This window comes from Pogona vitticeps, chromosome 14, assembly GCF_051106095.1.
Source record: "Pogona vitticeps strain Pit_001003342236 chromosome 14, PviZW2.1, whole genome shotgun sequence".
Taxonomy (NCBI): Eukaryota; Metazoa; Chordata; class Lepidosauria; order Squamata; family Agamidae; genus Pogona; species Pogona vitticeps.
In genome coordinates, this window is record NC_135796.1 from 12,372,709 (window position 1) to 12,399,802 (window position 27,094).

At 43.9% G+C, this 27,094-nt stretch overlaps 1 protein-coding gene across 19 annotated transcripts in view; it reads right to left on the reverse strand.

Moving 5' to 3' along the window:
• The window catches only part of ARVCF (ARVCF delta catenin family member), a 456,576-nt gene that overhangs the window by 121,970 nt on the left and 307,512 nt on the right, over nt 1-27,094 (reverse strand). For all 19 annotated transcript variants that reach the window (XM_072983699.2, XM_072983702.2, XM_078381689.1 and 16 more), the window contains 2 exons: nt 19,446-20,053; nt 1,609-2,108 (listed from right to left, as the gene is read on the reverse strand). In XM_072983699.2, the coding sequence (XP_072839800.2) occupies nt 1,609-2,108; nt 19,446-20,053 (1,108 nt within the window). The remainder of the gene's footprint in view (nt 1-1,608; nt 2,109-19,445; nt 20,054-27,094) is intronic.

Sequence of the window (27,094 nt, forward strand, 5' to 3'; positions counted from 1 at the left end):
GATAAATAGGGACCACCTCGGTGGGAAGGTAACAGTGTTCCATGTCTAAGTCTCACTGGCCATGTGACCACGGAAGATTGTCTTCGGACAAAAATGCTGGCTCTATGGCTTGGAAACAGGGATGAGCACACACACCCCTAGTCGAACATGACTGGACACAAATTGTCAAGGGGAACCTTTACCTTTACCTTTACCTTGGTATTAAAGGTTCATCCATTATACAGGATCCTGCGAACCAATAATATCTACTACTCACTCTTGATCTTCTGAGGTGAGGTGACACAGGAGTAACCAGGAACACAGACTTCCTGGTTGTGGCATTTTGACCACAAAACAGCCTTCCACTACCCAATTCAATGTGATCTTTCCCTGCGGGCTTTTCAACAAAGAAATCAAGAATGCTGCTCCCTCAGCTTTTATTATGCTGAGGCAATGCTCTTTCTGAATTCCAGCCCATTTATTTGTTGATGTTTCAGAGATGCAAATCTTTTTTGCTATTTCACGGCGTACATAAATATACTATATGATTAAATGAATAAATCTGCCAGGGTCCTCTCTTTTTATTTTCAGAGCAGTACTGAATTTTTTTTAATTTAAAAAAAGAATATTTTAAAAATTACTTTTCTGAAATGCAACTAACTGTATGTATGTATGTATGTGTGTATGTATGTATGTATGTACGTACGTACGTACGTACGCACGCACGCACGCACGCACGCACGCACGCACGCACGCACGCACGCACGCACGCACGCACGCACCTACCTTCAGGAGTTTTTTTCCTTGTATTTATTTATTTATATCTATCTATTTAGTTCCCTAGTCACGCTGGCCACGTGACAACGGAAACTGTCTTTGGACAAGCGCTGGCTCTACGGCTTGAAAAACGGGATGAGCACCGCCCCCCAGAGTCAGACACGACTGAACTAAAAATGTCAAGGGGAACCTTTACCTTTTAATTTTGTTTTAGATTTTCATACTGAGGTTACTTTTTGAAAAAAAAATGCTTTGGAGATTCTGTATATGAATAAATCACATCTTCAACAAACATATCTTATCTGTTTGTATTTATTTATTAGATTTATATACCGCCCATCTAGAATGTTTCTTGTATGCACTGCTTTGAGAAGTAGGTATCTATCAGAGACTGATATGACAGTTTAACTTACAATGCAACCCTGCTACTCTCTACTCAGAAGAAAGCAGTCTGAGTTCAATGGAGCTTCCTTCCAGATAAACAGGAATAAGACTGCAGGCTAAACAAACACATTTTGGCAAGGGATCAGTAGCCCATGGACCAGATGACCAAGCTCTTATCTTTTAGATTTTGTTGAGCGAGCCAGCTAGCAGGTAGAGTGGACGGTAGGGAGAAAAGTGGACCTGCAAGCAGCTTGCACTCCCCCAGGGGATGTGAGCCCCCCCACTGCCCTTCTGCAGGGGGAGAGAAATGTATCTGGTGGGCCAAAAATCCTACCTCCCACCTGCAGGAGTGGCACATTGGCTGTCACTCCCCCATCTCTACAAAACGAACGATAAGGTGCGCTTAAAATCTCATAAACGCCTTCCTGAAAAAACAGATTCCCGGAAGAAAGACTGCAAAAAACCAACCTGTGATGAGTTCCCGCACTTCCATGTCGTTGGTTTTCCGCAACAACCTGATCAACGCCGGGATCCCGTCGCAGTTCTTTATCGCCACTTTGTTCTCGTTATCCTTTCCGTAGGAGATGTTGCGGAGCGCGCCACAAGCTTTGCGGTGCACCTCTGGCTTTGGGTGGTCTAGCAGGCCCACCAGGATGGGGATCCCTTTGAGGTGCCTCACGTCCTTCTTAATCTTGTCGTTCTCGTAGCAGAGGTGCTGGAGGTAGGCCGCCGCGTTGGACTTGACGGGGTCGATGGGGTGACTGAGCATAGCAATGACTTCAGGGAGGTCTGGGTCCCGCCACCGGGGATCCTTGCGGATGCTGTCGATGGAAGGGGAACGCTTGCCCAGGCGGTCGATGCTGGCCATGCTCCCCCGTTCGGGTTGGGCCAAAGGCGCCGCGTAAGTACCATGCAGGTATGGAATCCTCTCGTCAACAATTTCAGTCTCAATAGGATCCTCATAGCCCCTGAGAAGAGACCAACAAGAGAGAGAGGCAAAAAAACATGTACCAATTTGAGATAATGGCTTCAAACGTTATTGTTATTGTTGTTTTGATGTATATTATCGCCCACAATGCTAAAACGCTCTCTGGGCAGTTTACAACACAATTATGTAAAGAACAACTTGCCCACCAGCAAGCTGGGTGCTCATTTTACAGATCTCAGAAAGTTGAAAAGCTGAGTCAACCTTCAACCAGCTACAGTGGTGCCCCGCTTGACGACGATAATCCGTTCCAGCAAAATCACTGTAGAGTGAAATCGTCGTCAAGCAGGGGGAAAACCCCCACTGAAATGCATTAAAAACGGTCAATGTGTTCCAATGGGAGAAATACCTAATTGTCCAGCAAAGATCCTCCATAGGCCGGCCATTTTCCGGTGCCTGTAAAGTGAAAAAGGCATCCTAAACACAGCGGGGAGCCGTTTTGCACAGCAGGCGGCCATTTTGAAACCCGACGATCAGCTGTTTTCTGATCGTCGTTAAGCGAAAAATCAGTTCCCGAAGCAAGGAATCGATCATCATCAAGCAAAAAAAGCACTTTGAAACATTGTTTTGCGATCGCAATAGCAATCGCAAAAACATCGTCATGAAGCGATTTCATCGTATAATGAGGCAATCGTCAAGCAGGGCACCACTGTACTGGAATCCTCCGGGATTGAACTCAGGTCATGAGCAGAGGCTTGCAGTTTAACCACTGTGCCACAGAGCCCATTCAGTGTCAGGAGGACCATCCTGAACAAAGGATCAACTGTTGTTCTTGCTTCTGTTTTAGACCCATATGATCTTGCTCAATGCTTCTACACACCAATCGTTGATTTACTCACATGTTAAAACTATGTATTTATCACTTTTTTGTCTGCCACAGTACCTAAATCAATGTACTACAGATTAAAACACGTTTTCAGAACAAATTAAAAACAGTAGATAAAACTCAATTCTAACATGCACCATCTTTAAACTCAGATGATAGATTATTTTAAAAGGCAATGTTAAAGCCATATAAAAGGCCAGACCTGGCGGTGGTGCCTGACGCTCATGGACTATGATACCTGTCATGGCACTTACAGCTGCAAACCACCATTCCAATGCCCCCCTCAGTGCCCTTGAGGTAGAGCATTGCTCCAGGGCACCAATGGATATTCAGACAGCTCCCCGCTGCTCTCCCGATCTTAGATTTAACATTGCATGACTCATGTTGACATTCCTATGTTCCTGAGGTTGTGACTTCCTTTCATCATTTGAAAGCACGTATTGTAACTAATTTTCTTATCCCCAGCGACAAAGGGTGTCTCCACTGCATCAAAAAATTGGCAACAGCTGTTTGATTGATTGATTCATTGATTGATTGATTGCTGTTCCATGAAAGGCAATAATAGCAGCACTGTTTTTTTGGACACCAGCAGCATTCCCAAAAGCGGTTGTGGGTGGAGAAAAACACACCCTGTGTATTTCACTTTTAAAACCTTGCGTTTTGTGAAAAATAGGAGGATTTTTGTGCAAAACACAAGGCTCTCTGTGCAAAGTACAGGGATGTTTTGGAGCAGGGGGGGAAAGCGCCTCTGTGAATTTTTCACAGAAGAGTTCCAGAGAGGGGGGGGGGGAGGGACAAAAACTCTTGTAATCTTTCGAAGAAACTTTCAACATTTTTCATACTTGTCTGCCAACAACAAATATTTGCATCCTTCCTTGAGTGATGATGGTTTGCCTTTATTTATCCTGCCAGACATCATCTTCACTGATTAAATGAGGGAGATGCTGAGCAAGAAGGCTGAAATATTTCTGCCTTCAGACAGAGTGGGGAAACAGACGCCACAAATCAATTATATTTTCCATATCTCGACTGCTTGGAATTCTTCTCTTTCCACCTCCACCATAAATACCTGCCAAAGACAATCTAAGGTCATGTTTAAGGAAATAGTCACGCACACTGAATGGCAGAGATGTTAGCAAACCTTTGGGTCTGAGTCTCCAATCGGAGTCTTTGGTACCAAGACTCAAGTCTGAGTCCAATTCTTGGGTACCATCTCCTGAGTCCTAAGCTTCATGTCTGCGTCCCTAATAAAAAATAAGTTTTTTCCCCAGAAAAAAGAGAGGGGGCAGGGGGGAGGCGTGTTCTGAGCCACTGATAGCCATTCCTACAACTCAATCCCCCATCTCTGATGAATACTGGTGGAAGATAATGGTGGGGAGCTTAAGGTGGAGGTGGAAGGGATGATAGTGGACACCAGATTTATCAGTTCTTATACCATGTCATGAGAAGAGAAGACTCCCTGGAAAAGACCCTGATGTTGGGAAAGTGTGAAGGCAAGAGGAGAAGGGGACGACAGAGGACGAGATGGGTGGACAGGGTCATCAAAGCGACCAACATGAATTTGACCCAACTGTGGGGAGGCAGTGGAAGACAGGAGGGCCTGGCATGCTCTGGTCCATGGAGTCACGAAGAGTCGGACATGACTAAACGACTAAACAACATACCATAGGAAATGGCTTGAGATTGTTAGTTTAGGGCTATTGCCCAGAAACCATTTACATTTACAAAAATGCTTCCGACATCTAACTTAGTGCTGCCCGCTCTCGTAGGCAGCAAGTCCTCCAGGCAAAGGTCACTCACAACCTTTCAACTTCCATTACAAGCAGACCCAAAGGGGGGGGGGAGTCTTTTCCAAACCAACAAGCACAAACCTTTCCAGAGCCTTTCTCTAAAGCAGTTTCTGTTTGTAAAAAAAAAAAAAAAGAAGGTCCAAGTTCAATAATGGTTGAAGGATTGAAACTTCAGAACGGAAGGGCAATGGAGCCGCATTCCCTCCCCACCCCTCAACGTTAATTCTCAGGTTGCTCCTCCTCAAGAAACTCATAATTGCACAACGAATCCCCCAAACTATGCATTCTGTTTGTCACTTACTGCCTCCCTTTTGCAACTAACATGGAGCTCCTGGTTACCTACATCGCCTTTAAGTCGCTTTAGGATGACAAATCCCTTAAATTAGCCCCTTGCGGCACAATTAGCCTATGTGTTATCAAACTCTTCCATTGTAGGATTGCTTTAACTACAGGATAAAACGAAGAAGAGGAAGAGGGAAGAATTGGGTTACACATCAGAAAGCCAAAAAGTGAATTTTTTTGTGGGGGGGGGACAGGGGAGAGAATCTAAACTACCAAGCTTCTTTTACTGACATACTTATTGGAATATGTATAATTCATTAGTTTTTAAAGGCTGCAGCCTTAAAAACTAATGAATTTGCAATGTCTCAACAACCGTTCTGTCTGTTTTTATCCAGGAGAGCCATTTCTATTCTGCAGCAGAAAGGAAGATAATAACATTACATTCATATCAATATTTTTCCCTTGCAGGAAGAGGCAAGCATAATGAGTGCCTAAATACCACTTCCAGGTGCAGGATTTGGCTTCTCCGTCCTCCTACAAAGCAGGTGCTCTGTCCTCATTCTCAATGGTGCTGCTCTCCAATACACACACTAGCTCAACCTCATTATCTCCAAACATTCGAGGACATTTATGAAGTAGCTCCTCTTTTCTCCTCCGACCCTAACTTTGTACCTACCGGCCATGTCTTTTGCACATCCGAACACCACTGCGTGGGATCCAATAGCCACGTCGATGGCATGCCATCCTTACAACAGGAAGCGCATATTGACAAGGGAACACACAGCCCTGGGAGTCCAAAGCAACGCTGGCAAGCTGTGCTTGGAGTTGCTACGAGCCACTATTAAATTGTGCCTGAAGCTCTCCTTTGTTCGGACTTTGCTCTTACCAACCAAAGCCGCCATCAATGAGCCCATTATTGCAAAAACAAACAGGATTACAGGCCTCGTCACCATCCCATTAGCTCTCTCGGGCATTCACCTTCAAAGGAGATTAAGACTCTGAAACAATTTCTTGGAAGCCACGGTAAATACAGAGCCCACCGGTATGGAGGGCTTCAGGTCTGAATGAAGCGCTCTTTCCAGATGGTCAATATGGAAGGTGAGGAGCAAGGTAGCACTTTGAAGTGGACGTAATAGTGCAAAATGCAGATTTACCTATTCAGGATAGCAAATAGAGGCATCTCTCACGCACTGCTAGCCCACAACACTTCCAGATGGCTCCTTTCGCCTTGTCCTCTATTTCTTCTGCAATGGAGCTGAAGTTTGCAATCAACTGGCTTGGAATACAAATATTTTTAATTTATAAAACCAGCCTGTTTTACAAGAACAGAGTCATTGCCTCTCAATACCAAGGTGCCCTACGAGAAAGCTAGAAAGGGTGTAAACATCTTTTTTTGTCCTTTGGCCCAGGCAGCAAAAATGTATTGGGCAAGCTTTGCCTGTGAAGAGCTGCTCCCTCTATCTTGGAGTATCTCCCTGGTATCTCAGTGGCCGTATCTCACGTTCTGTGGTTGCTGGGAAATGAAGAGTTACCCAGTGGACAAGGGAAGATCAGAGCAGTTGCAGAGAATCCTCAAGCAGTTCCTGGGGCAAGCTGTTGCCACTACGCATTTATCCGTCTCTCTAGTTTGCCTTTTCTTCGCTGCGTCCAGCGAAATGCACAGGGCTCCTCTTTCTCCACACCATTATCATCGGTACAACCCTAAAAGATAGGTGTGGGTGAGAGTAACTGGAGCTGCTGGGTAGCTCAGTGGTTGAGGCATCTGACTGTGGAGCCAGAGGTTGGGAGTTCAATTCCCCCACTAGGCCTCCTTGACAGGAGCTGGACTCAAGTGATCCATAGGGTCCCTTCCAGTTTTGCATTTCTTAGATTGTAAGACTCATGTCATCCAGTCAGTTTCATACTCCATTTTTGTTGTTGTTCAGTCATTTAGTCGTGGACGACTCTTCATGACCCCATGGACCAGAGCACGCCAGGCCCTCCTGTCATCTACTGCCTCCCGGAGTTGGGTCAAATTCCTGTTGGTAGCTTCGGTGACCCTGTCCGTCCATCTCATCCTCTGTCATCCCCTTCTCCTCTTGCCTTCACACTTTCCCAACATCAAGGTCCTTTCCAAGGAGTCTTCTCTCCTCATGAGATGGCCAAAGTCTTGGAGCCTCAGCTTCAGGATCTGTCCTTCCAGTGAGCACTCAGGGTTGATTTCCTTTAGAATTGATAGGTTTGTTCTCCTTGCAATCCAGGGGACTCTCAAGAGCCTCCTCCAGCACCACAATTCAAAAGCATCAATTCTTCGGCGGTCTGCTTTCTTTATGGACCAGCTCTCACTTCCATACATCGCTACCGGAAAAACCATAGCTTTGACTATGCGGACTTTTGTCGACAAGGTGATGTCTCTGCTTTTTAAGATGCTGTCGATGTTTGTCATCACTTTCCTCCCCAGAAGCAGGCGTCTTTTAATTTCGTGGCTGTTGTTATCCTCTGCAGTGATCATGATCATACTCCATTAGGAACCCTGATTCAACATTTTAACCACTACAACTGGCTCAGAGACCATAATAAAATGGGTTAAGCACACATTTCCCCCCCCAACGTATCTATAATTGAAGGAAGCACAACACTACAGTTTCATAAGCTTAAAACTTTTTAGTGCAGTTTTGGAGTGAATAGCCTTCAAACGCCTAATGAAAAGGGACGGTGGGAAAGCTAACACAACAGAAGATATAAGTGCAGCATAGAACCAGTCCACCAAAACAGTGGCTCTGTTAGTTCAGCTGTGCGATTCAAGAAGCAAGCAGCTCAAAATGATTCAGTGGCTTGGCTGTGGGTAGTCAGAGGGTAGATTAATGGTCAAAACATTGTGAGGAGATAAAAAAAAAAACAGGAGCTGGCTTCAGCTCTGAAGAAGAAACTAATGAAAAGATCATCACATAAAAGCTGGAGGCAGGAGAAGAAATGCAGGCAAATAAGCCAGTAAGACTATTCACAGTAGACAAATGGAAGGAGGGATGGTCTGTTTATTTTTAGCTCTCTGGGTGAAGATAAAGAATATTTGGAGGAAGATGGATGAGTTGTGGGCTGAACAAATGGACACTGCGAGCCAGCAGGAGGGAGAGAGGATGAAGGGTTCTTGGCAAAGCTCAAAGTGAGATGAAGAAATATGAGCACAGGAAAGATGTCCCCATAAAAAAAGGGTAGTGAATTTGACAGAAGGCAGAGAAGGAAACAGGAGAGACATCAGTTGAAAGTAGGGTTCCGAGGCAGTAAATCTGGGCCTGCTTGACTGGAAGTATTCCAAGATATCTTACAGTTTTATAAAGGAAGAGAAGAAGAATTTAGGTGTTTCTCTTAAAAGAGGACTCAACTAAGTCCAAGGGATTGACGGTATGTATAAAAGAGGTGCACTGTCTTCGAACACACAGATACGAGCCGAATGAGGGTGTATTTGTGCATTTCTGGCAAAGATCTCAGCAAAGAACCCAAAGGCAATGGCAGGGAAGTGACCCCCCCCCCCAGCCGATCCTTTGTGCAAATCTTCATTCACACATTGCAATTAGAAATGGTGGAGGCAAAAGGAAAGCTAAAGAAAAAACTGGGTTTACCCTAGAAACGAATCTAGTAGTAAAGTCACTACTACAGTGGGGTCTTGACTTAAGAACGGCTTGAGTTAAGAATATTTTGACTTAAGAACCACTCTCATAGGAAAATATTGACTTGACTTAAGTACTTAGATTTGAGTTAAGAACTGAAAAAAACCACGTGGGAGGCAGGGAAAGTGCAAAATTTGAACTTTCCGTTAACTGTTGGCCAGTGAAAAGGGTGCCTGTCTGCTTCCTCACTCCTCCCAGCGTTTAGAGAGTGGATTGGGAGACAGTCTTCGGACTGCCTGGTACTGGACTGCCTGGACTGTATTTTCCCTGCCTTCCCTGAACCTTTCTTGACCTAAGAAAAAAAGAAACAAAATATCCCCCTCTAGTGGTCGAAGGCAGAATAGCAGCTTCCCATTAGTTTCGATGGACGGAAAAGAGCAGATACGGATCAAATGGTTTTCAATGCATTCCTATGGGAAATGCAGATTTGACTTGAGAACTTTTTGACTTGAGAACCGCCTTCCAATACGGATTAAGTTCTCAAGTCAAGACCCCACTGTATAATGAAAGTCTATGCTGTGGCCACTGTATCAATTGATTTCAGCTCCAGAAAGGGAAGGCTGGGGAGAAAGGATGGAAAGCTTAGAGAAGAGTATGCTCCCTGCATTGCCCTTTTAAAAAGGAATCGAAGAGGAGCATGCCCATTGCCCTTTTAATATCCCTCACTCATTCCCTTCCCTGTGGCTGCCTTAGAAACCCACTCTGTTCATTAGAGATGAGGGGGAAAAGAATATGCACTCTGTAACAGAGAAAAAACAATACAACCTACAACAAAGTAGGTGGCCCTGCTTTGGATTCCAGCTGCAGATCTATGGCTATCTACCTGCACAACTTTTTGTACTCTATCCCACCACCTCCCTTTTCATATTCTCCCTTCCCAGTCCATGCCTGCAGTCCTCATTGAGGACTCTTTCAGGACCCCTCCAGTTAGGTGTACAGTTTTAATATATATTGTTTCTTGACATTTCTGCAAACTCCCCTCTCTCCTCTCATATGTAAACAGTGCAATTCTGACTACAAAGGGATCTGTATGTGTAGAATGGAGATGGCGCATGTAGTAGCTCCCAAATGTTGAACTACAGCACCCAGAATCCACAACCACTGGCCATACTGGTTGGTGCTTCTCTGTGCAGACATCCAGCATTTGGCAGCAAATGGTACAGGATATCCCAGACAGTCTTTGCAACTAACCAAAGTTTTGTGTTCCTTAACTCCAATGCTGGAAAGTAAAATCAGAATTCTGGAAATTGTAGACCATCATCTGGTAGGATACCTAAGGACCTTTGCCCAGATCCAACAGGGCATGGATTTGTCCTTCTGCAATTATGACTTAGGGAAAAGAAAATTAGTACAGATCTCTGTATACACAGCGGCGTGCAGACGGATGGAAAATTTGAACTTGTGCATTCATTTGTATTAGCAGCCAGTCCCTAGAGTGGCAATTCTATTCTCTCCTCCAGTGCGTGTTTCCAATCTATATTCAAATGTGAGCATTCTGAAAACTGGGTCAACAGTGAGACACGAGAGACGGAGAACGTGGCCAGCAAATGGCTATCTACCTGCGCAATCCAATATGCTAAGGAACCAGGCAACTCACAATTATCAAAGATATTACAGGTTTAACAAAGAGAGTATGGCTCAATAAGAAGCTGTCGACACATACGAAGATCCAGGTTTATAGAGCCTGCGTTCTAAGCACACTCCTGTACTGCAATGAGTCCTGGACCCTTTGTGCACGGCAGGAGAGGAAGCTGAACACCTTCCATATGCGTTGCCTCCGACGGATTTTGGGCATCACCTGGCAGGACAAAGTTCCAAACACAGCAGTCCTAGAACGAGCTGGAATTTTCAGCATGAATACATTACTGAAACAGCGATGTCTACGTTGGCTCAGGCACGTTGTGAGAATGGCTGATGGTCGGATTCCAAAGGATCTCCTCTATGGAGAATTAGTGCAGGGAAAGCGCCCCAGAGGGAGACCACAACTGCGATACAGGGAGATCTGCAAGCGAGATCTGAAGGCCTTAGGAATAGACCTCAACAGATGGGAAACCCTGACATCTGAGCGCTCAGCCTGGAGGCAGGCGGTGCATCATGGCCTCTCCCAATTTGAAGAGACCCTTGTCCAGCAGGCCGAGGCAAAGAGGCAGCCCCGAAAGCAGCAAAACCAGGGAGCTGGACAGGGGACAGATTGTATTTGTCCTCAGTGTGGAAGGGATTGTCACTCTCGAATTGGCCTTCTCAGCCACACTAGGCGCTGTTCCAAGCCCTCCATACAGAGCACGCTACCATAGTCTTTCGAGACTGAAGGATGCCTAACTATAGGTTTAATTCATGCGCTGGAATCGCCAACCGAGAAAATGACTCATAGCAGGTGGGCAGAAATAGCATGAGAGTCTTAGTCTCAAGACTGCAGAGCTAGAAGGGACTCTTATGGATCAACAAGTCCAGCTCTTGTCAAGGAGGCACAGTGGGGAATTGAACTCCCAACCTCTGGATCTACAGTCACAAACCTGAACCACTGAGGTGTCCAGCAGTTGCTTATCACAAGGATACAGTACGCGGCCCTATCATTTTTTTAAATAGCTGATTGCTGCCATTACACAATGTGAGTGAATATGAACATTAGAAACTGCCAATACTTGAGTTGGACCATCTAGCATATTCTGAGCGGCGGCACTCTGTGATATTTTGAGATGTCTGTCAAAAATATCAGCAGCAAACTTGGTACAAGATGCACAAGAATCACTGCATTGACATGAGGGTAAACATTGACTAGGGGAAGGAGATTTGTCCCATTTGCTTGCCAACAATACTTTAAACTCGCGGTGGGGAATTCATGGGCTCCCCAGATGTTGTCAGATGTTTACAACCTCTGGCCACTGCAGGGATGGGAATTAGGGATAAGCGTCTGGAGAACTTCCAAGCCCAATTTAAGGCAGCTTTTTAAAGTTTTAAAATGGTTTGGGACACAAATTATCTGCAGGACCACCAGGACCCTTATTAAGTGCTCACACCTCGTCTCCTGCTTCTGATCTCCAGTCCTTCATCAATACTTAAGTAAGTAAGTAAGTAAGTAAGTAAGTAAGTAAGTAAGTAAGTAAGTAAGTAAGTAAGTAAGTAAGTAAGTAAGTAAGTAGGTAGGTAGGTAGGTAGGTAGGTAGGTAGGTAGGTAGGTAGGTAGGTAGGTAGGTAGGTAGGTAGGTAGGTAGGTAGGTAGGTAGGAAGGAAGGAAGGAAGGAAGGAAGGAAGGAAGGAAGGAAGGAAGGAAAGAAAGAAAGAAAGAAAGAAAGAAAGAAAGAAAGAAAGAAAGAAAGAAAGAAAGAAAGAAAGAAAGAAAGAAAGAAAGAAAGAAAGAAAGAAAGAAAGAAAGAAAGAAAGAAAGAAAGAAAGAAAGAAAGAAAGAAGCCTGTTCTGTGGTGGCCCCCAAAACTTAGCAATTATCTTGCCAAGGCCTCCAGGCTCTTGGCATTCTGGGGTAACTTTTGAGACTTAAAAAATTATGTAAGCTTTTAAAGATCCTCGGGCTGTTCTATTCTGTAGCTACTGGTTTAGGCAGCTGCTACTGTGTGTACGCACAAACACACACATACGCACTGAGCAGTAATGTGACACTAATGTTCACACAATTCACGCACACAATGGCACATATTTTAACATCATGACTTCATTGTCATAATAGCTTTGTGTTTTGATGTAGCAGCCTGCAAAGAAAGCAAATGAAACCAGGTTCCTTCTACTCAGCCATTATTCAAACTGAAGCCAGTGCTGTGATTCAGAAAGGCATAAGGATTAAGCCAGCGTATAAATAACGACTGATGAAATTAATTCAGTGTGCCGCAAATAATAAAGAATAATAGTACTACTAGTAATAGCTGCAATCATAATAGCAATGGCAATAGTCAGGTAGAAGATCAGAAAGAGGACTAGATGACAACAGGACCCTTTTTCCCAGGAATCTTTTGCAAAAGGAGAACAAAACAGCAGAGACACAGACATTTGAGAAGTAACAATGGAAAGGGCAAGAGGCACAGATCCAAAAGGAGTGCTTCCCGTGGAAGGAAAGCCTGCCTCTTGGTTTGCTACAGCAGCGTGTGCTTTAGCCTCCCGTCGCCAGCCGTATTGTTTGTCCATTGGCTTGAGTTTCATTTATCGCTAGAATTATTAACCTTTCAAGACTTATTGAAAATCGATTCTTCTCCCTCATTTCTAAGTGGGAGGAAAGCCACTGGGCTCTCTCTTCTTCGTGTCCGATCTCCGAGGGAGAGTTGTTTATACCAGGAGGGGGAGAAAATGCGACAGTAAATCAGCACGGACGTGTCACTAAATGGAGAAATGGATGCATTGACAGCTGAGCTGCCGAAATGTGGCAAAAGCTACAGTTATCTGGAGCCTTTTGGAAAGCTTGCTTTCACAAGCCACTGGAAAGCGGCAATAAATCACTTGAAATGGGTCCCGGACTGCACGTTGAGATTGAAGAGGAGTCTGTGGTCTGATAAGATCGTCCCCTCTATTTCCAGAGCTCCGGCTGCTGAACGTTGCAGCCAAAATGCACCCTCCTCCACCCCAAGCGGAAGGATAGTGGCGTATCAGCAGGCCTGGGAAACCCCAGGTTTTACAGACTCAGGAAAACAAAAACCTCAGCACAGGAGGAGGAGTATTATAGGAAAAGGTGTGCTGACACCTCTAGAAGAAACCCTTCACACACAATATTTTGTGTTAAATGTTATTAGTCTGCAACAGTAAAGAGTTAGACCAAGGAGGAGATGAGGAGGGAGCTATACTCAACACACATAAGATAGTACATTTTAGACTTGAGCATGTCAAGGGACAGATCGTCTCTAAGGGTCAGAAGATCCTCTTGCAAGTGGTGTCTATGGCTGTAACACCGACTCATTTAGAGGCCACTGCGATCAAGGTGTCATATCCACACCCAAACCTTCAGAATTGAAGCTGGGCTCCTTCAAAAGTGGGTTGACGCCGAAGCTCTCTGAAGCCGACAGCTCCTGGAGAGTGCTGGACCGAAACCAGAAAGACTAAAGAGGTTCGAGGCTTTCCCCACCCATGAAGCCGACTGAATGATATGAAATTTGATGTATTCGCGAAGGCTTTGGAATCTGAATTTTTTTCAATGGTTTGAAATCTGTCCCTATCTCCCACTTTAAGAGATACAGTGGTGCCTCTCTAGACAGTTACACCGCATGACAGATTTTTCGCTAGACATTGGCTTTTTTCGATTGCTATAGCAATTCGCAAAACAGTGATTCCTGTGGGGGAATTTCGCTGGACAATGTTTGGCCCCTGCTTCGCAAATTGATTTTCGCTAGACAATGACTTTGACAGCTCCCTCCGCGCTCGCAAAACAGGTGTTTTCGGGACCTACACTTCGCAAGACAGCGATTTAAACAGCTGATCGGCGGCTCACAAAGCGGCTTTCCTATGGCCGATCTTTGCTAGACAACGACGATTCTTCCCCATTGGAACGCATTAAACAGGTTTCAATGCATTCCAGCGGGGAAATGCTTTTCGCTAGACAATGATTTCGCTAAACAGCGATTTCAGTGGAACGGATTATCATCGTCTAGCGAGGCACCACTGTACTGTAAAAATTAAGCCGGGAGCAAAAATAGGTCACCCTGTGTCTTACGGAAGAAGATGAATGGATATCAGGAGGAAGAGGTTCCAAAAAAGGGGGGGGGTTCAGCCTCACTACAAGAGACTGCAGCAAGGGAGTGGTGTCTGTGTGGGAATGAATTGATTGTATTGATCAAATTTCCCATTCCTTCCTCCATGGGGCTCAGAGCGGTAGAAACAGTTCCTCTTTCACTCTCATAGTAACCTAGTGACCTCATGAGTGATTGGCCCAGATCTCACTTTTGCCCTGTATCCAGGTTCCTGGGGAAATTACAAGGATGGGGACGCGGGTGTCTGGATTTGCTGTTAAGTCAGACTTAATTTGCACCGGTGACTCAACTAGGACTTAGCTTGGTCGTCCCCCCCATGACTGAGCTCGTGACTCAGAACCCAACCACTCCTCCCTTTTTTTTCTGGGGGAAAACTTATTTTTAACAGGGAGTCCATCTTAGGGTTTAAGATTTGGGACTTAGTACCAAAGACTCAAGACTCAGATTCAGACCCCAAAGACTTGCCAACTTCCCTGAAAAATGACTCGTCTTTTAAAATAATTGTTTTGTCCTTCTGCAAAATGGGTGCCACCCACCTTGCTCAAATTTCCAGCGTGGCGTAGTGGACAGAATGACGGACGAAGACTTTGGAGACCAGGGTTCAAATGCCCATTTGGTCACGGAAACTCAATAGGCGAGCAGAACCTTTAAAACCCAATTAAAAACATGGCTGTTTATTCAGGCCTTCCCTCCAGCCAACTCTTGATTTTTTTTCTTACTTTTCCTTTTTATTTTTACTGCTGTTCTTGTTTGATTATTATGTATTTGTCTATGTTTTATTATTTGATATTATATGTGGAAGCCACCTAGAGTGGTCCGGTGGGCCAGATAGGCAGTTTATAAATTAATTAATTAATTAATTAAACAAACAAAAAGACAAACAAACTGGTAAAACCATTCCTTAAATATCTCACTTTGAAAACCCTGTTAGGGTCACTGTAAGTCGGTTCCTACTTGAAGGCAAGGAAAAATAACAGCATCTCACTAAAAAAAATATATCTAAATACGCACACAAATGCAATACAAATGAGCTGTTGGAAGTAGGGTCTCACACTACATCCGAATCCCAGTTATTTAGAATTAAAAGAAGAGGAAGTCTAGATTGACAGTTGGGAGAAAAGCATGAGGACATATCAACAGGACTCCAATGGTAGACAAGTGACACTGTCTTCATATTAATTCCGAAAGTTGTCTGATCTATTTGCCTTTCACTGAACACAGGTTTTATTTTTAAGGAAGAAAAGCTAAGAATTAAGACACACACATACACACACACAATACTCTGCAATCAAAGGCCAATTACTCTGGGGCTTTATCGCGGAACAGGAAACATTATTTATTGTCAGAGGCTCCTTGGAAATGAAAATCAGTGGCTGATTTATTCATGCAAAAATTGCCCTCAGTATTTTTGAAGTCGGTAAAAGACGCTCCTTTAAACAGCAGACACTTCACTTGCCTCTTTATGTTCCTACAAGCCACATTCAAATTAAATCAGATGTCAAAATTCCTTGATCATATTTAAATATGGAGAAAAATGCAATGCACTCATCCTTGGAAATAAGATGGTCTGATGGAGATGCCACAGAATAATGCATCAAAGGGATTCATTGCGTCAGTCTTAAAAAATGCAAATGCACTGAGATGGGAGACATCATCAGTTGTTTGTAATTTTGCAAAGTGTAACAAAAGTAGGTACAATATTAACCAGGGTGCATTGAGCAACTGCAAAAACTTTCTCCAATAAGCATTTGATAATAATAATAATAATTGTGTGTTGCCGAGCCAATTCTGACTCATGGTGACCTTTTCCGGGGTTTTCTAAGTAGAGAATACACAGAAGTGGTTTATTGCTTCCTTCTTCCGTGACTGGGCAGCTGGCCCAAGGCTACACAGGCTGGCTTTTCTCCCAGGAGGCCCAGTGGGAAAATCGAACTCCCAGCTTCTGGCTCCACAGCCAGATACTACCTAAACCACTGAGCTATCCAGCCAGCAAGGCATTTGATCCGATATTGCAAAATTATCTTTATTTCTCTATACTACCTTCTAGTTCATCTTCGCTGCAGTATACATACATATTTTATACATTTTGCTGGTATAGACAAATAAAGTAAGCTCATGAAGTTTTTCCATTTGTTTGTCCTTGCAAATTAAAATGTTTTTTATTTATTTATTTATTTATTTATTTATTTATTTATTTATTTATTTATTCATTCATTCATTCATTCATTCATTCATTCATTCATTCATTCATTCATTCATTCATTTGATTTATATCCCGCTCATCTGGTCAAATCGACCACTCTGAGCGGCTTCCATAAAAAGAATACAGTGAAACACAAAACAAATTTCAGATAAACAACACCACATATAATAAAACAAATAATAAATGGAAAGAGAAAGGAAATTAAGTATTGACAGGAGGGAAGGCCTGAACATATAACCATGTTTTTAGTTGACTCTTAAATATGCCCAGCGTAGGGGCCGCACGAATCGCTGGAGGAAGGTTATTCCATAGGCGAGGAGCCACCGCCGAGAAGGCCCGGTTTCTTGTCTTTTCCTTCCAAGCCTCCCTCGGCGTTAGGCTCCTCAGCCTCACCTCCTGGCTCGTGCAGGTGATCCGAGTAGATCTAGGTGGGAGCAAGCGTTCCGCCAAATATCAAGGTCCTAAACCACATTAACACTTAACACTTTTTCATTTCGGAAGTCTTTTCTCCACTGGATGAGATTTCAAGAGGGGTTTTATTTTTGGTACATTCCCCCCATTTTAGCATTTCTTGTGAAAAAATTGTGGGGATCTATTTTGCACATCCACATTGAGCAGAAAATCATGTATTTTTGCACCAACTGCAAACGTTGCAAATTGAACATAAATGGTGGTTTACTAAGCTACTAAGTTGAAAGTTACTAAAACTGTGTTGTGAAACTTTTTTGGATTATGACTTTTTTAAAAAATTGGTATTTTGCAAACGATGTGGCTGATGAACAAAAAAGTTTGTTCATCAAATTCACGGAGCAGCAACAAACCTTGCAGAAGTAGACAATTTAAATTTTTTTTTAAAAAAAAAATTTATTTTATTTTAAATTTTGTTACCCCACCTTTCTCCTTTAAAGCGCCCAAGCTGGCTTTATGTTATCTCAACGTGTCAAAACACTTCTTTTCATTTAGGACAAGGAAACGTCCAGGCGTTCCCTATTCTTCACTCAAATGGGCAAATCTGCAGGCACTTGTGGGAACAGGCCTTCAAGCACAGGGGAATCCAGCTGATGAAGGGACCATGGAAATCATCCCGGCTTCATCTCACACAGAGACTCTTGCCTTCTGGTTTTGCTCTAATCACATTATCCTTCTGACATGATCAGTGAGAGACCGAAGGCACAGATACTCCTTTTTTTTTAACTTGTGGGGCACAGCAGTTGACTTTGGGTGCAATAGGAATGATGTGACTACGTCCTCTGTCACTGCCTGGGGTCAGACTAGGCGGCAGCCGCTCTCCAAAGCATTTTCCAATAAAGTTTACTCTCTCTGGCAAAGGTTTTTATACTGCTATGCTTTATAGCAGTGCTCCCCAACCTTGGGCCTCCAGATGTTCTTGGACTACAGTTCCCAGAAGCCTTCACCACCACCTCTGCTGGCCAGGATTTCTGGGAGTTGAAGTCCAAGAACATCCGGAGGCCCAAGGTTGGGGAGCACTGTCTTAGGGGACTTCCAACTGTCTTTTCCTTTGTTGGGCTGAGCGTGAGTGACAAGCGTCTTCCACAAAGAGACCGTTAAACGAACATTCACCTTAACAGGTTCAATTTGCTTAGTTAAACGTTTTCAGTTTTAGATGCTTGTACCAAAGCAGGTTGTATCCCTGTCAGAGACAAGGAACCAACCCTTCCTGCCGGTAATGATGAACCCACCCCTCCAGAAGCCAACAAGGGGAGAAGAACTGCCCAGCCCCACAGATGCTGGACCTTGAGCCCTTCTAGAACAGAATGACAGACATCCAAAAATGGCACAAAAAGTCATATCCAAGTAGAAAACTAACATATCAACCCAAAAGTTAAAACAACTTTCCTTAACCTAGAGCCCTAACAGGAACATAGACTTAATAGGAACCTGCCTTTCAAAGAGTCAGACCCTTGGGCTATTCCGCCTATTCATGCTAGCTCTGACTAGCAGCAACTCCCCAGGATCTCAAGCAGGATTTTTTTCCCAGCTGGAGATCCCTTGTATGTCCTCTCTCAATCAACTGCTAACCAGGCCCTGCCCTACTTAGCTTCCAAAAGCTGGTAAGATCAGTGTATTCCAGGTGGTATGTGTTTCATTGCAGCTCCAGGAGTTTCAGACTACAGTGGTGCCTCGCTTAATGAGGATAATCCATTCCAGCGAAATCGCTGTAGAGCGAAATCCTCGTTAAGCGAAAATAAAAATCCCATTGAAACGCATTGAAAACCCGTTCAATGCATTCCAATGGGCTGAAAAACTCACTGTCCAGCAAAGATCCTCCATAGGGGCGGCCATTTTTGGTGCCTGTATAGCGAGGAATCCATCCAAAAACACAGCGGGGAGCCATTTTACACAGCGGGTGGCCATTTTGAAGCTGCTGATCAGCTGTTTTGAAAACGTCGTAATGCAAAGAATCGGTTCCCGAAGCAGGGAACTGATCGTCACAAAGCAGATTTTGCCTATTAAAACATCATTTTGCAATTGCAATACAGTCATCGTATAGCGGTTTCATCGTTTAACGAGGCAATTGTTAAGCGAGGCACCGCTGTATTGACTAGAGATTGGCACTTACTGCAGTTCAGTGGTTTGGCCAATTGGGCCCACAGGTGTTGCAAAGGTGTCTTCTCCTGTGGACTCCCTGTCAGAAGCAGTGCCATACACCTCCCTGCGCTGCCTCCTCCTCTGAATGGGCGCCCACAGGAGAAGGTGGTGCGCAGAATCTGCGGCAACGCGCAACACCTGCGGGCCCATCTCTACCACTGATGGAAGCTTAGATTCAAAATGTCAGGAGACCATGAAGGAGAGAGAAGACAAATTACGTAGATGATAGCATGGAGGATCACTGCTTAATGGAAACAAGTCCGGTATAATTGTTTTACCTTCCTTTATGAGGCCTTCCCCTCTCAGGCATCCCAGCCGACGCCCTGCGGTTGACTGTCGAGTACTCCGGATCAAGTTCGTACCCTTCATCGTCAACCCCAAGGCTGCGGTTATCGTCTTCGAGCCCATATGGCTCCGGCTGGAATCGCTCCGGCTGGGAGCGGTTCAAATCCGCATTGCTCCCCGTGGGCACCTGAGGCTGGGGCAGGGGGCCGTAGTTATCCCTTCGGCTCGGCAAGGTGAAACTACCGTCCTCGGGCCGGTAACTGTTCCCAGGGACGTAGGCGTAACGTGGACGGTAATTGACGCCGCGGGACAAGCTGCCATAGTTGTCAGGGAGATCTCCGTAGCCATCGTGACCCATGAAAGGGCGATACTGGCTGTCATGACCGTCCGGATAGGAGTCGTTGTAACTGTTGTAAGAGCGGGTCAAGGTGGAAGAAGCTTGTGGCGTGATGTAGCGCTCCCCGTTCTTCATGTGCCTCCTGTCTATAGAGTCCGTGTAACTGCCCATGGGAGACGAGCCGTCCATCACAGGGAGGCCATCAGGACCCAGCGGGACCTGGCGGACTGTCCTTGTTGTGACCGTTTTTACCATCTTTGTGACCTGTAAAGCAGAAAGGCATAATTACAAATGTCTCCCCCTTCTTCAAATGCAACATCTTGAGCCCGTTTCTCAAAAGATTTGACCACAAAAATCACCTCTAGATAGAGATGTGAAGGCCGAGGAAAAACACAGAAGAAATAGGGACACACACACACACACACACACACATCCTCTCCTCCCCCCACATCAAATTTGGGGAACCTGAAAAAGCTCCAATGAAATCTCTTTTCCTGTTGAGATGCTTCAGCACGAAAAGTTCCATTCACTGAAAATACTAGTTAATGATATAGCAGAGACACAAAACAATCTAAAGAATTAGAGAACAGTAATGTTCTAGAGCAGTGATCCCCAACCGTGGGCCTCCAGATGTTCTTGGACTTCAACTCCCAGAAATCCTGGCCAACAGAGGTGGTGGTGAAGGCTTCTGGGAGTTGCAGTGCAAGAACACCTGGGTTACCCATTGCTCTAGATACATAGGAGACAGAAACTGAACACACGAATTGCTCTCTCTCTCATGAGAGAGTTTGCAGTTCTCCCCTTAATATAATCTATAATCGTAATCAGTTTTCACAAAACAAAGAGATGTATATTTTTAAATGTCAAAAACATGCCAATCATATAAATGTACATATAAACCAATGTTATAAACAAAGCTGCTTATGTAGCGCAAGCAGTAAAATAAGCTCAGGTTTGATATAACGCAGGTTTCGATTCTCTCCAAAATGTCCATCTGGCACAGTCTCATGAAACCATGAGCTGACTCCCCATTTTGCTCCACAAGAAACCGTGCAAGCTACAGAGGCCGCCTCTTGCAAAGGCTTCTGCTTCCTCTGCTTTTGAACGCTTGTATTTTCCTCAAGCTCCTCCATTCTGGTTCCCTACAAATCGTGGACTACAACTCCCAGTATCCCTGGCCACTGTCCCTGTTGGCTTTTGGGAATGGTAGTCTAGAACAGCAGATTGGGGAAGATCCTCTTAGCCCTTTCCGTTCTTAAAAAAAAAAAAATCAAGTCTTGCTTGGATGAAACTGTCCAAAGCACTTCGTCTTCAGAAAATTCCATCGTCAAGCAAGATGGTTCGAATCCCATTTTTTTTGCTCACAGCTTCCACATTGCACAGACATCACCAAGTCTGGAAATGCCAGAGGAAATTCAGGGGTGCCAACACTGGTTCAGATTCCAGGCCTCCATCCTTTTTTTAATCTGTTCACTGTTCATTTCTAACAAACTCCCTCCACAAAGCCCATTCATTTCCAGTATCCTCAAACACAAAATAAAACAAAGGCCGCAAGAAACATAATAATGAACAATGACTATAAGATGTCAGTTTTTCCTATTAAATTATCCACCTATTGCCATCTTAGGGCTCAAGCATTTCATAACACCGTGGTTTAGCAAAGGCAGGAGAACGGCCTTTTCATATAGGTTCAGATAATTTGCTTCCAAGGCACACGACACATCGCGTCCGATTCACTCCGAAAGCAATTTCTGCTGTCACCCTGAGTCAAATTTGTTGATTTCATGCATCGGAACTTAAGCTTCATAATATATTTTTACAGAACTGTTGGGAAATTTATCATGTGTGGCAGCAGTGCCTCACAGCTGAAATACCGGTACGGTCCTCTCTGATTGCCCTCCTCTCTAAACCAGAGCAAATCTGTTCTAGTGGAGGACGAAATAGATGCATAAATAATCTTTCTTTCTTTCTTTCTTTCTTTCTTTCTTTATTTATTTATTTATTTATTTATCCATTCATTCATTCATTCATTCAGTCAGTCAGTCAGTCAGTCAGGGCATACCATTGAGCACCACTTGGGGAATAAAAATAAGAACCTCGGTACCCCTTAGAATATAGACCAACTCCGCACTCCATTTATATCCATCCATCCATCCATCCATCCATCCATCCATCCATCCATCCATCCATCCATCCATCCATCCATCCATCCATCCATCCATCCATCCATCTATCCTTTCCCTCCCTCCCTCCCCATAGAAGACCCAGTGCAGCTCACAGGCTAAGAAGATGATAACCTCTTGCTGCTGTTATTTATTTATTTATTTATTTATTTATTTATTTATTTATTTATTTATTTATTTATTTATTTATTTATTTATTTGATTTATACCCCGCCTATCTGGCCCACCGGACCACTCTCAGTAATACAATGCCTCTCAAACTGGAGCTGACATGCAGCTGCTATGACTTGTGTTAACCAGTGATGGAACTCAAAACCAAGATGGGCGAACATATAGCCCATCGGATGCACTGGTGTTTCAACTCCCATCAGTGCTAACCAGCATAGCTATTGGTGATGAACGATGGGAACAGTAGTTCCAAGAAAGGTAGAGGGCCTGAGGTGCCCCACACCATCTTCAAAGAATAGCTGTATCAGTACTGCACACCTGTTTAAGTTTTTTTAAATGCAGAAAACGTCAAGTGGTTTAATGGAACACTGCAAATCGTACAAGGTGAAAGGATCTATGAGTTTTTCTGGTCAATTTCCCCCAGGTGCAATGGGACCAACATGTTTTTCCTTCCTAAGGATGGTTCTGAAAGATATGGGACATTCACTCATGGATCTGGCATGTCCTGTCTAGTTTGGCCCTTAAAATTAAGGAGAGAAGGGTTAAGGACATGATCAACCATAACGCTCCAAGTGGAGCAGAGCAAGGTCTTCGTTCTTCTCTTGAAGTGTGTGTCTACATGATCAGAAATCCACCCCTTCCCACCCCAACGTCATGCAGAGCCCTACTTTGGCCTTGGGAAACCATGGGCACTGCGGTTGGTTGGCGTAAGTCCCACTGTGGCTCACATTTCTCCCAGTTTGCAACCACTTTCCTCTCCTGGCAAAAGATCACACTCAATTTGGAGATTATGCTGGTGATTTGCTGCCTGCAGCTACTAGATAGAAATAAAATATGGTAGGGGAAAACTGCCATTTTAAAATTGTCACTTGGTGAATGAAATCAAGCGGGGTAATGCCAGCCGGTGGAGATCGAGATGGTTAGACCCATCCTCCATGACATTGTACACATGGCAGAGGAGTTACCCCCTGATGGTCCTTCTGATGTTTAATGTGTTGCTCCTGTGCGGGGGTCCTACTCTGACACCTATTTTGTTAGTGATGTCTACAACTTGAATGTGGGCACACATACAGTATGGATCACAACCACACGTATACAGGCTGATTTGACTAGGGGTGTTTGCTTTCCTTCAGCTCCTCTCCGACACTCAACCCACAAAGATTTCTTTGCCAAATAAAAAAAGACTTTATTTATCCATACCAGTAAAACAAAACATTTCATTGTCCCACCCATGGTGGCAGCAGACATTCCACAGAGTCTTAGAGAAGTAATAACAAATATGTTTTTTTTCCTCCTAGAAGTGTTTGCTGCTAGTTATAAAAGGACTTGCCCCCAAAAAGGAACAAAATATTGTCATTTTAAAAAAAAAGGTTTGTCCATTCAGAAGATGAATGGGGATCAATGTACTTGCTTTTGTCAATCCAGAGAAAAAGGGTGGGGGGAGTTTTTCAAAGTTTTTGTGGACAGTTCCTACAAATCAACATGGGTTTGGGGAAAAAAGTAACCGAGGGCAGTCCAGCGGCAGTCTGAAGCCAAGTCGAATGCTTGATTGCTAAATCTGTATTTGGCATGTACGAGAGTTCAGAAGTTGACAGAAACAGGAGGGAGGGAGGGAGGCAAGGCAGAAAGACGTTCTGACCTGCAGCAACTGCTTTAAAAGTATTGATCTATCACTAGCTTAGCCGAGTGATTGCAATAATAATACGTAATAAAAACAATAATTAGACTGTGTTCTTTTGAGCAGCTCCTAACATACTCTATATATCTCCTATTTGACTTCACATCGACACAGAGAAGAACAAACAGGAACAATCCACTCAACGCTGAACATAGTAGTTTTTTGCACAGGCCTCAGTGAGCCGCTGATACTTTTGCCTAATGGGGCCCTGCAAAATCTAAAGAGGGGAAAAACACAGCATGCTGGGGTTCCTCACTAAGAGCATAATTAGGTGACCCATGAGCTGAGCAAAACAGCATTAGCTTATGACACTGACTCAACCCCCCCCCCCCCGAGAATGACAGAGGCTTCCCTATAGCAAAAGGGAGCCGTCCTCAACAATTTGCATCTTTTGTGCAGCACATTTTGAGTATAAATGAGAGGGAAGGTAGCCACACCTCAAACAGTCATACCAGGTTTGGAGAGAGGGATGATGATAAGTATGCTGGTCACTTTTCAATTGCACCTTTTAAAGTCATCCACAATGGTCGTCATCCTATCCTATTAGAGTAGACCCACTGAACCAACAGAATTTACATAGATGTTGACTCACCACTCTGCAACTGATCCAAAGGTTGTACTCTCTCTGCTGACTGAGGTTGGTGAAAAATTAAAGGCAGACTAAATTTAGTTCAGTTTAGTATGCAGAGCCAAAGATCCTAAAGTTTGAAAATCCTCAGAACTACAATTGCAATGGTCACCCAGAGGGTGAGAAGACTCACACATTTATTCATTTATTTCATATATATCCCACTTTTCTCATAGTGTGGTAGGTTGGAGTTGGAGAACACAACATCAGTTGTTTAGTCAATATGTATGCGATTTTGCAAAGTATAACAAATGCCTTAATATTGTAGGTACAATATTAACTGGAGTGCATTCAGCAAATGCATAAACGTACTCCAGTAATACTGAAGGCATTTGATAATAATAATAATAATAATTGTTTGCTCTCAAGTCTATTCTGACATCTGGTGACTCTTTTCAGTGTTTTCCAGGCAGAGAATGCACAGAAGCTGTTTACCCTTCCCTTCTTCTGAGGATGTCCTGGGACTGTTCAGCTTGCCCAGGACAACACAAACTGGCTCTTCTCCATGGAGGTACAGTGAGGAATCGAACTTCTCCACAGCCAGATACCTAAACCACTAAGCGATTCAGCCAGCAGAGTAATATGAAAGTCTCCACAAATCCCTTCCTGGTTCCAGTTTGACTGGGTCTCAAATCATCCCTTACTGCAATGCAAAAACAAGTAGCATTTAAAGGGAAAGAAAGCATTCCACAATTGTGGAAGAACTGCTTTTGGCATACAGAGGGCCACGTCCTGTAGGGCCCTTGCCAGCTGTGTGTGCAACAGCTGTTTTCCCTGGTACACCCTGGAAACAGTTGCTACAAGTCTAATCTCTGTCCCTTGCCTTGCTTTTTTGTTTATCTTCAACTAGATTTCAACCTTAAATTCCACAGCGTGATGGTTCTGATATGGAACCAGAAGTTTGAAAAGTATTTCTCTTTTTTTTACTTAAATTTTATAATTTAGCAAAAACTGTGCAATGGTGTAATTGAAAATGAAAAACAATAGAAGGGATTTGCCTGGTATTGTTGCTGTTGATAGACATAAACATCTATTGCTGGAGACCTGCTATTCCCAAGATCCTAGAAAAGGAGACTCACTCTGAATTTCTAGCCTGCAGCCCTTCAAATTTGCGAATTATTTTTATGGACACAGGACCAATGCTGTGATGGGAAAATTTTGGAGAAAGCACATGTTCAAAGAATAATAATTTCTTGATTTTAGGGACATATGTGAACCACCAGAAGCCCTAACAGAATTAAACTACAGAGGAATCAACCAGGTACTAAAATCTCAGGAAAATCATTGCATGAAAATATTCTGTTCTGTCCTCAACTGAGAACTGCTGTTCAAATGGCTACAGAAGTGGCCCTTCCTCAATCTGGTTGCCTACCTCAAACATTTTAGACAACAACTTCCATCAGCAACAGCCAAGGTGAACCAATGGCAAGGCACCATGGAAGCTGTACCACGTTGGAGAAGACTGTGCAATTTATTATTGCATTTATATGCTGATTTACATCCAGTGAGTTCAAGGCAGCATACGTAGCTCATCCCAACTTTATCCTCACAATAATCACTGCATGAAGAAGCTCTACCTGAGAAACAGTGACTGGCCCAAGTTCACTCAATGAGTTTCACATCTTAATGAGGGCTAGAATTTGGATCCCCAAATTACAATATATTCCTGTAACTGAAAGTCACGATTCAATTTAATTTCAGAAGCACTGAAGCAGAAAAATTGTTGCATTTAAATGTTTTCTCAGCGGGACAAGCAGATGACACGTAGGCACCTGTCTTGCATACAGAGGGGCAACTACTCCTGGCAGTTGAAATGTTTGCATTTCACTATTACTGTGAAGGAGATAGATGAGTTCCACTGCAAACTGGAGCCCAAAAGGCAGCGGAGAGTTTTCATGATGTTTGTGCACCTTTTTTTGTGTGTGATTTGGTGTCCCTAGACTTTCCAACGTCCTCGTATTTTTAAAACTATTAGCAAACAATCCAAAATGCACCACAACAACTTCTCAATTAGCCAGGGTTGACTACATGAAGTAACTCAAACCTTATGAAAGCACCAATACAATTCCAGCCAATGAGATAATTCCCTTCCAGGCCAAAGGAACTGCCCTGCTTGTGTTGCTAGGTGATAGCACAGAAGGTAAGGCATTGAGAAGAACCGAGTCTGGGACAAAGTTCCACATAAAACACAGCAAGCCTCAACAAGGACTGTCAGGTTCTGCTTCAGGACCCTGGACAGCATCCGTGAACCCTTGCTAATGACACTGCCCTACAGCGTCTAGAGACTCACAATGCTAGTCCAAATGACACCTATTGGAGACCTCCACATCCCCAAACATTCCCAAATATCTTTTCCCTAGTCCCTGTCTTTTGGAGAGGTGGTTCTAGGTGAGGGTCAGAGGAGCTAGGAGTTCATCACCAGGACCTCTCTCTTCACCAGAGGATGCCAAGGTCTACTCCTTTCAATCAGAAGGAACAGCAGCTTCCAAAGATGGTTTGGAAAGGCTGAAAGTCCCAAAGGAGGAAATGGAAGACCTATTCTGACTCATTGTGAAATCCTGCCACTGGAGACCAGACCTCAGTGGCTATGGGATTATGATCCTGGATCATGACAGTACAGTTAGACCACTGGTTCTTAACCTTTGTTA